The sequence below is a fragment of the Panthera onca genome, chromosome A1 (assembly GCF_046562875.1).
Source record: "Panthera onca isolate mPanOnc1 chromosome A1, mPanOnc1 haplotype 2, whole genome shotgun sequence".
Lineage (NCBI taxonomy): Eukaryota > Metazoa > Chordata > Mammalia > Carnivora > Felidae > Panthera > Panthera onca.
In genome coordinates this window covers 160,628,685-160,638,347 of record NC_138339.1, presented here as the reverse complement: position 1 = coordinate 160,638,347, position 9,663 = coordinate 160,628,685, and the positions used below count along the sequence as shown (strand labels likewise).

Here is a 9,663-nt window from a genome sequence, read left to right as displayed (position 1 = left end):
GCGCCCCTAACATACAGTAATTTAAAAATCGCCAATGGCCTGGCCTATTGACAACATGCCTCCCTTCGCCGAGCACTCCGAGTTTGCACAGCAGTTGAGCGCCCTGGCTCGGAGTCTGTGGAGGAGCATCCCGCGGGATCCAGGGCACCTGCTCAGCCCGCAGAGACCGGGAGAAGGTAGAGCTGAGCCAGCTACACGGTCAGAGACCCCGACAGGACACCCCGCCCACCTGGGGGAAGGAAGCCTGCGAGCTGCACAGGATCGCTGCAGCGGAGGCCCGCCCCGGAGGCACCAGCTGTGGCCGTAGAGGCCGGAGCCCAGAGGACAAAGGCGGAGCGCGGCCACGCCCACGGGGCGGGGCCTCTGCCGGAAGCGGCGGGCCTGCGCGCTGGTCCGTCGCCTAGGCAACGGGATCGTCTGCGCGGGGCTTTTCAGAAAACCCAAATCCGGGAGCTTAGGGTGGGGAGAGAGGCCGTGGGGGGAGGGGAGAGGCCGAGATGGCAAGGGGAGCGGGTCCCGGACGCCTGCCCCGCCCCGATCTGAGTGGCCTTTCGAATAAGATCGGATCCCAGGGCACAGTCGGGATGGGGTCGGGATCGCCCGCCCTCTGCGGGAGCCCGGCTACGAATGCAACTCCCCTCTTGGGCCCCTTTGTCTCCAAGCCGCTCGGCACTGGGCTCCAGCCGGCGACACAAAGGGAAGGCGGTGAGGACCGCGCAGGCGCGCGAGCCGCTGAGGTTGCTGGGAGCGGTGGTCCGGCCGCCTAATGGTAGGTCTCCTCCCTCCCGGGCCGATGGCTTCCCTGGCCGTGCAAGTACGCATGCGCCACCACTTCCGCCCTGCACGGCGCGCCCCCTCCCTCCGCCCCCCGCGGGACGCGGGTTTCTCGTAGTAAGAGCGTGGGAGGGGTTATCCTCACTCGTCCCGCCTCTCCTTCGGTTTGATTGGGCTATCGAGGAAGGGCGGCGAGCGGATTGGGTCTTGGCGTTGCCAGTCTGTTTCGGGCCTTACTTATGCCCGGCTGCGCGGCGGGGCTCTGGAGAGTGAGGGGCTGGGTGTGGATAGGGAGGTGGCAACCCAGGCGAGCGATGGCCTCGGCGGCATTGGTACCACGACTAAGTCGGTTCCGACCGGGTCTTCGGCGAGGCCGGCTGCTCCCCCACGTTCCCCGGTGGGCGTGCACTGCCGCCCGACAGGCTCTGCTTCCAAGTGCGAAACTCCTAGTAAAGTTTGCGCTTCTCCCGCCGCCCCTGTTCCCGCGACCCCTTCCCCAGCCAAAGTGACAGACAAAGCCACACCCCCCGCGCGGCCGGGCCGGTGAGGGGCGTGATGCGGCGGGGGCGGGGCCCGCGGGGAGGGGGCCGTGGGGGGCGGGGCGCATGCGCGGTGCGGGGGGCCGAATGTTTCCCAAGTGTTTGAAACTGGTATTTGGGTTCTCCACGTTGGACAAGTGCGGCGCGGCGGGCGGCGCGCGCCCCTTCCCGCGCTCGCTCGGCCCCGGCCCCGGCCCTTGCGCCGGGGTGCGCGCCCGCACGCGCAGCCCGCGCCCGCCCCGCGCCCGAGGCCGCCGAGCGCCGGCCCGGCCCGCCAGGCGCCGGGTCCCCGGGCCCAGGCGGCGCGGCTCGCAGATGTAGCGGCGCGGGGCCGGCCGGAGGGGGGGCGCCGGCGGGCGGGAGCTTTGCATTTTGCAGCGCTGGGCTCCGAGGGGGCGGGGGCTGGAGGAAGCGGAAAGCCGCGCCGAGTCGCCGGGGACCTCGGTGAACCATGTTGAGCCCTGCCAACGGGGAGCAGATCCACCTGGTGAACTATGTGGAGGACTACCTGGACTCCATCGAGTCTCTGCCATTCGACCTGCAGAGAAACGTCTCGCTGATGCGAGAGATCGACGCGAAATACCAAGGTACGGCGGGATGGATGGGCGGGGGCGGCCGCTCCATCCCCGCCGGTCGCGGCGCGCCGCGGGGCCGCGGGCCGTCCTGTTCCCCGCCCGGAGGAGCCGCGGGCCCGCGGAGGTGGCCCCGGCCGGGCAGGAACAAAAGGTCTGGAGCGTCTTTGATTCGCCAAGGTCCTTGTGCGCGAAGCCCGGACACGGAGGAGGAAGGAGGAACGAGAGGTCTCAATGCCAGGCTGCGCGAGCAAAGCGCTCTTTGTAGTGAAGTGACGAGGCGGGGTGCTGCGGGGGAGGGGGCGCAGGGGGGCGCAGGCTAGGGCGCCGAGGGAGGGATGTGCCGCGGTAGCTGGGGCTGAGGGGCGCAGCGACGGGGCTGCGCGCAGGGCTTCTGGGAGGGCGCTGCGGGCGGCGGGTCCCCTGCTCTGCTTGCCATCCCCGGAGCCACCCCCACCCAGTCCCGAATCTGAGTGTTATATAAAGTCCGGGGTCGGCACTCCGCGCGGTGTGGCCCCGGCCGCCTCCGCCCCCGCGCAGCCCCCCGGGCCTCCCGTGGAGCTGGACACCGAGTGAGGGCCGCCGTGTAGGGGGCGGCGCGGCCGGGTGTAGTTCGCTGAGGGCTAGGGCTTTATTCTGTGCGTGCGGTGGGGAAGGGGAGAGGAAGAGAGGGAAGGGAAGGGAGGATGGGTCGAGGAAGTCGCCCATCTGTGCTCGGGGGGCGCGGGCAAAGATTGTCTGTTTGCAGAGGAACATGGCAGGGGAGAGGACCTGTGGGTCGTTCTCTGCAGCCCCGGCTGCCCAGAGTTCCGGACAGAGGAGGAGGGTTCGTGTCCGCTGGGAATTGTTGGCTGTTGGGGAAACTTTCCTGCCAGGTCAGGCACGGCAGTGGGGGCTGCGTATGGGACGCGGATCGTCACTCGGAGTTTACTAATGTTTACAGGGCTGCGCAGCAGGGAAACGGAAGCGTGGGGGGGGGGGGGGGGAAGGTGGGAAGCAGCCGCACGCCCCGAAGTGCAACGGGCACCCCTGCGGGCATGGCGCCCCCTGCGCGCTCTAGCCGAGTCTCTGCTTCGCAGCGACTTTTATAGGGGTCTTATTAGCATATTGCGAACGTCCCGCTTTGGCTTCCCTGTGATTGGTCTCGGCGTCCCCCATGGAATGTCCTTATCCATCCGCTGCTGAGTTATTGGTTGCTGCGCCGGAGGAGGGTGGGCATTGCGCAGTGACTGGCACGGGTCTCTGTTTCCGCTGCCTTCTTTTTTCTTCAGAGGGGCGGGGAGGAGGAGGGGGGTCGAGTTGATTTGAATGTCTTCGGGTCGCCCGGCCTCCGGCCTGGGATTGGCCATTGGCGCTGCTGGGGTGGGCCGTGTTCGTCGATCCTGTGCTGTGATTGGAGCCCCGCTCGGCCTCCGCCCTACGGCCCGGCGATCCCCACAGGCGGTGGCTCTCGGGGCGGGGCGCGACGCCCGCTGACCGCCTCCTCATTGGCTGGGGGCCAGGCCCCGCCCCTGTCCCTCAGGGGCTCGAGCCTGGCCATTTCCGGCCGCGGAGCAATGGCGGCGTCCCGGTGCCGGAGCTGCAGAGGTTGCAGCTCAGGCCTCCCTCCCCGGGCCCGTCGATGGTCCAGGTCCGCGCGGAGCGGGGGAAGCGTGAGGGGACAGGGGCCGGGCGCAGGGCGAGCCGGGACGGCGACTCGGTGCAGAGGTCAAAGGGAGTCGTTGTCGCCCTCACCGTCCGTTAGCGCCTACAGGAAATTTCAAGATGACAGTGTTTGTGAATTCATCTAGCATCCTCTCGAAGTTACTTTGTTGCTGCTTCGGGACCAGGTGTCTCCAGTACAGCCTGCACCCGCGGCGGGGCTGGTTGCTCCTGCGGGGAAGACGGCGTGCCCGCGGGCAGCCGGTGCCGCCGAGTGAGCTGCCGGTAATGGTCACCCCTCGCCTGGGGGCTCCGCTGTGCATGTGGGGGTGTGCACCGTACGTGGGAACACTCGGGCTTTTCGTTCGAAGGGCCTGTGTTGCGGGTCAGACTTGCTTAGTACGCATCAACTGGAGACTGCTTCATAAAGATGGATTATAATTAGTTTACCAATTTTAAATGTTATTTGAGGTTATGCTTGGATTATTGAATTCAAACTTATTTTTGCGTTATGTTTCAAGTATTTTAAAAATACCCACCTCGCAATGGAAGTCAGCTTCATAAAGAACACCAGTGCAGCCTTTTATACATTGGCCAGATCACATTAAATTTTGCTACAGTCTCACTTAATCCTTAAATTCTTTCCGTGGTACCATTGCTTGCCTACAGTGATGTTGGTGTGGAGCGTTTCAGAAGGAACGTCAGCAGCAGTTTGAGCTGGTGGAACTGAAGAAGCTCCTGAAAGTGTCCTGGCAGGGCGCCCGCGCAGTTAGAACTGGTGGTGGTCTTGTTACAGTGTGTACTTAACTGGCTTTGCTGATGGAACGGTGTACTTGGAGAGTCTCAGAAATTAAGCCATTGTGTAGGGAACAGAATTACTTCTGGGTAATTTTGTGATGTCATTTTTGTTTCTTTCCCAAGACTGAGGCCTCACATGGATATAAGTTTGCTTGTGATATAAAAGAAGCCATACCTTACTGATTTTAATATTAGCAATAAGGTAAAATCGTTCTCTCTTCTATCAAAGAGTAACATTGTCGTTAGAAATTTGGTTACTTGAGGGGCATCTGAGTGGCTTGGTTGGTTGGTTAAGCATCTAACTCTGAATCGGTGGCTCAGGTTCATCTGAAGGTTGGTGAGTTCAAGCCCTGTGTACAGTTCTGCGCTGACAGTGCTGACCGTCCTTGGGATTCTCTCCCTGACTCCCCCGCTTGCTCTCTCTCAAAATAAACTTAAAAAAAAAAAAAAAAAAAAGGTTACTTGATTAAACCAGATAATAGTTTTGTAATGTGCAATCAATTTAAAAATACGTTGCAGAAACTCATATTTTAATATCTATGAAATAGAACTTAGATACCTTGAGCCTATTTTCAGAATTACTCTAAGACGCTATGAGACTGTGGGATTCCTCCTTTCTGGTGGCAGATAGTCTACGTTGTTCAATTAGGAAGTATCTTCAGAGCTCTCTTTTTTGTTTTCTTTATTTTTGAGAGAGAGAAAGAGAACATGGGGGAGAGAGAATCCTAAGCAGACTCCACACTGTCAGTGTCGACGCAGAGCCTGATGTAGAGCTTGAACTCATGAACCTTGAGATCATGACCTGAGCTGAAATCCAGAGTTCAATACTTAATGGAATGAGCCACCCAGGCACCCCAGAATACTTACATTTAGGTAAGCTTCAGGGTTGGCCTAAGTGCCTGTGTTTATTTCAGTGTTAGGTTTATGCCTTATAACTATTTGAAGATAAGATCTGGAACCCTTGCAGGTTACATTTTATACATCACCGACTGCTCCCCTGCCCCCCTCACCACCGGCCCCATACATACACATACTTCCTGGTTGGAGAGTAGAATTGCATTATTTTAAGAGACTACAGAGGGTTTCAGGGAAAAAAAAATCTGATACTATTTATTGATATTTAATAATCTCTACACCCATCATGGGGCTGGAACTCACAACCCTGAGAGATCAAGATTTGTGTGCTCTTCCGACTAAGCCACGTGCCCCTGATTCTATTTAGATTTGTTACTGTTTGGGGAAAATAACTGGGAATTTCTATTTGTATTTCAATAGCTTTTGGCAAGAATATTTACTTTATTTTGATCAAGATAATTTAACAACTTTTATTTCTTGGGAAATTTCCTAATTTTCCCAAGTTACATTTTCCAATCATATAGTGTCTGTACAGAGTTTTTGGGGCTTTTTGTTTTTTTTGTTTTGTAAGATTTTATTTTTAAGTAATCTCTATACCCAATGTGGGGCTTGAACTCGCAACCCTAAAATCAAGAGTCACATGCTCTACAGACTGAGCCAGCCAGGCATCCCCTGTACAAGGTTTAAATATAGTACTGAGGGTTTTTGTTTTTGGTAATGTTTTAAAATCTGTTTGTTTTTATAGATATGAATGTGTATTGTCTTAAGCAGTAAATGCGAAAGCAAAATGTGACACCCTTGTTTCAAAGCAAAGCTAGGTTGTTGGGCTTTATTGTGACAAACCATTCTTGTTTTCAGTAAATACGGAGGAATAATGTGGTAGGAGGAGAAAGATGTGACAAACTGAGGCTCTGGGTCACTGGGTACTATTTATATACGTTCTCTAACAGGGTATTCTAGACATTGGTACATTAAAATGAAGGAAATACAGGCCTTTAAGTTAGAAGAATATTTGAATAAAATAATGGAAATATAGGACATAAATCATTAATTTTATAGAAAATAAAAGTTTGGGTGCCAGCACTTCATCTAAATTTAAACTTTTCCTCGTCCTTGCCCATTCTGAGAAACGTTCCTCATGCTTCTGAATGCACAGAGCCCCCCGGGGGGCTCTGAGCGGCACCTCGCTGAACCGGAACGGTGTTGGCATCTGTATTTAGTTCCAGGGATTTTTTTCAATAGAGAAAAACGGTGCCCCCTCGAAAGGCCTGTAGGTTGCAGGATTTTCATCCTAGGAAATCTTGCAGCGATCGTTTCTGTGCTTCGCCAATGCTTTCTCCTAGACTGGAGAATCAAATAAAAGGTTCAGCAGTGTTTGTGGCATGGGTGTAATGCTTCTTTTTCCCTCTGCAGAAATCCTAAAGGAGCTGGATGAGTACTATGAGAAATTTAAACGTGAGACAGACGGTGTCCAGAAGAGGAGAGTGTTACACTGCATTCAGAGAGCCCTGATTCGGAGCCAGGAGCTGGGAGACGAGAAGATCCAGATCGTGAGTCAGATGGTGGAGCTGGTGGAGAACCGGACCAGGCAGGTGGACAGTCACGTGGAGCTCTTTGAGGCCCACCAGGAGGTCAATGACACCACTGGCCACAGTGGCAAAGCCGGCCAGGATAAGTCCAAGAGCGAGACCGTCACGCAGGCGGAAAAGACCAACAGCAAGAGGTCCCGGCGGCAGCGCAACAACGAGAACCGGGAGAACGCGGCCAATCATCACGACCATGATGATGTCACCTCGGGAACGCCCAAGGAGAAGAAGGCGAAAGCCTCCAAGAAGAAGAAGCGCTCCAAGGCCAAAGCCGAGAGGGAGGCGTCCCCTGCAGACCTTCCCATCGACCCGAACGAGCCCACGTACTGTCTGTGCAATCAGGTCTCCTATGGAGAAATGATCGGCTGCGACAATGACGAGTGCCCCATCGAGTGGTTCCACTTCTCCTGCGTGGGGCTGAATCATAAACCAAAGGGCAAGTGGTACTGTCCCAAGTGTCGAGGGGAGAATGAGAAAACCATGGACAAGGCCCTGGAGAAATCCAAAAAGGAGCGGGCTTACAACAGGTAGTTGGCGGAGCTGGGCCCGCAGGGAGGAGAGCACCAGGAGCCCGTGTGTTCCACCACCGCCCGCGCTGATGTGCCAGACGGTCCCATGTGTATTTTTAAAGGATGTTGGGAAAGGAGCTGTTCCTTTTGTCGGGATGGCCGGGATTCTCTGCCTTTGTTTTCATTGCTACACACGTGTAACCAGAGAGTGGTCTGTGGATCAACATTTTAGAAACTACAAATATAGGTTTGAATTAAACACTCAAGTGAGTCTCAGACTGATTTGTTTTTTGTTTTTGGTTGGCTGGGCTGGGGGTGGCCTGGAAGCAACCTAACGCAGTAAATGTGGAAAGAGATTTCACGTAGCTGCTATTTCAATAAAAATAATGTCATCACTTCATGAGTATGTTGAAAAAAATTAGCCGAATTGCTACAAACATAGCCCGTAGCAAATCTGTTTCTTGCTCTAATAATGTCTGTCCATCTAACAATTCAATATAAAGGTTTTAAATTTGAAGATTATTTTGTAGAAAAGGAAATGGTTTAAGTTTTACCTGGCAAACATCTTATATACTGGCTTGTTCCCCAAGTGGCCATTTTTTAAGTGATTGGACATATTTTTTATGAAACCACATGGAAGTGGCTTGGTCATGGAACTTCGAATCACTCTGTGCCATCACACACCCCAGTGTGGCCATACTCATTTACATAAGGCGCGTAAATGTGCATTTCCAAGCGACCCTGTGCTTGTCTCACGGTCATCAAATGCCACTGTAGGACTAAGGTGTGTTTCCTGTGTGTGCACGAGAGCTGTGCAGACGCGAGGTCGAGAGATAAATTTGGTCTCTTTGCTCCTCTAGCAGGATATTTAATTTGGATGGAAGTAATTTTTAAACTTTTGTTTTACAAATTTGTATACCAGCAGTTTAGATGAAGCCTTAAGCAAGTTCTTTTGTCGTTCTTAATAACGAAGTAGAAGTTATCTAATTGCCAGCAAATAAATGTCAAAGCAGAATATATATGTAGACCAGGGGGTGGGAAATACTGCCCATAAGCCAAATCCAGTTTGCCACCTGTTTTTGTAGGGCCCGTGAGCCAAGAATGAGCTTTATATTGTTAAATGGTTAAAAAAAAATCCTGTTTTATGATACACGAAAATTATAAAATTCAGATTTTAGTGTCCATAAATAAAGTTTTATTGGCACACAGCCATTCTCATCCGCTTAAGCATCGTCTGTGGCTGCTTTTGTACGATGGCAGAGTTGTTTGCAACAGAGACCAAATGGCCCACAAAGCTGATATTACTTATTTTCTGGCCCTGCGCTCAAGAGGTTTGCTGATTTCTGATGTAGACCAACTTCATTTATAGGGGATAATATGGTTCACATTTCTAAGCGGTAAGTGGAGAAGAGAATTTGTTTCTTTCGTATAGTCTGCCTTGTAGCCGCTTATGAAGCCGTCACAAGGAAGAACTGAGTGGCCGCTGGAGCACACAGGGCTCTGGGTAAACACTAGGTTGTTTTCTGAGTGTTTACTTCATTTGATGAACACCGAGAACATTATCTGTGCCAGATGGAAATCCCTCAGTGTTTTACAGTGAATCCCTGTCATAGAGAACTGTCTGGTGAAGAAATGCGAATTGCAGTTCATTATACCTTCAAATGTGACCTTTTTGCATATCAGGATCTACAAGAAGGCAAAACTTCAAAAACATTTAAGAAAAATTTTTTTTAACATTTACTTATTTTGGGGGAGAGTGTGAGTGGGGGAGGGGCAGAAAGAGGGGGACAGAGGATCTGAAGCAGGCTCTGCACTGATAGGCTGTCAGCACAGAGCCCATCATGAGGCTCAAACCCACAGACCGCAAGACTGTGACCTGAGCCGAAGTCGGGTGCTCGACTGAGCCACCCAGGTGCCCCTTAAGAATCTTTTTGAGTGTTAAGATTAACCTAGACAAATAATAAAAAGCTAAGATACTTGATTAGCAGTCCAGTGGCAATAAAAGTAGTTCAAAAGAATCTTTCCTTCTAGAAAATTCCATTTGCTTTTTCTACTTCTATTTTAATTAGAGCTAACGCTGAAAGTGAAGTTATGGGAGTTAAGATTGAATAGAACACAGTTGCTAATACTGGATTTCTTCATATTTATACAGTTCTGGTGTATGTAAAAGGCTGTAGTAGAGACACAGACACAGAGGCTAAACTTTGCTGGGTTTAAACCCATCTTTGTCCCTTAGGGGTTTGATCTTGAATAAACAGCTTAACTCCATCCACGGGTCACTTTTAAAACCCCTATTTCGTAAAAGGTGCCTCTGAGAAATAAGTCAGGGTAAGTGGATAAGACAAATGCTGGGTATTTTTCCCCTACCTTTGATGAAGTTTCCCATAAG

The 9,663-nt window shown here is 52.8% G+C and overlaps 1 protein-coding gene across 3 annotated transcripts; it reads left to right on the top strand.

Annotated features, from left to right (window-relative positions):
- The first annotated feature begins 518 nt into the window (after positions 1 to 518).
- Positions 519 to 7,540, top strand: ING1 (inhibitor of growth family member 1). Of its 3 annotated transcripts, none has more exons than XM_060636689.2 (2): positions 519 to 769; positions 6,593 to 7,540. In XM_060636689.2, exons 1-2 carry the CDS (start codon positions 628 to 630, stop codon positions 7,294 to 7,296), a joined length of 846 nt encoding a protein of 281 aa, XP_060492672.1. In that variant the 5' UTR covers positions 519 to 627; the 3' UTR covers positions 7,297 to 7,540. The 3 variants fall into 3 exon arrangements, with proteins under 3 accessions (XP_060492672.1, XP_060492673.1, XP_060492674.1); XM_060636690.2 differs by lacking the exon at positions 519 to 769 and adding an exon at positions 1,405 to 1,900; XM_060636691.2 differs by lacking the exon at positions 519 to 769 and adding an exon at positions 5,026 to 5,197.
- The last annotated feature ends 2,123 nt before the right edge of the window (positions 7,541 to 9,663 follow it).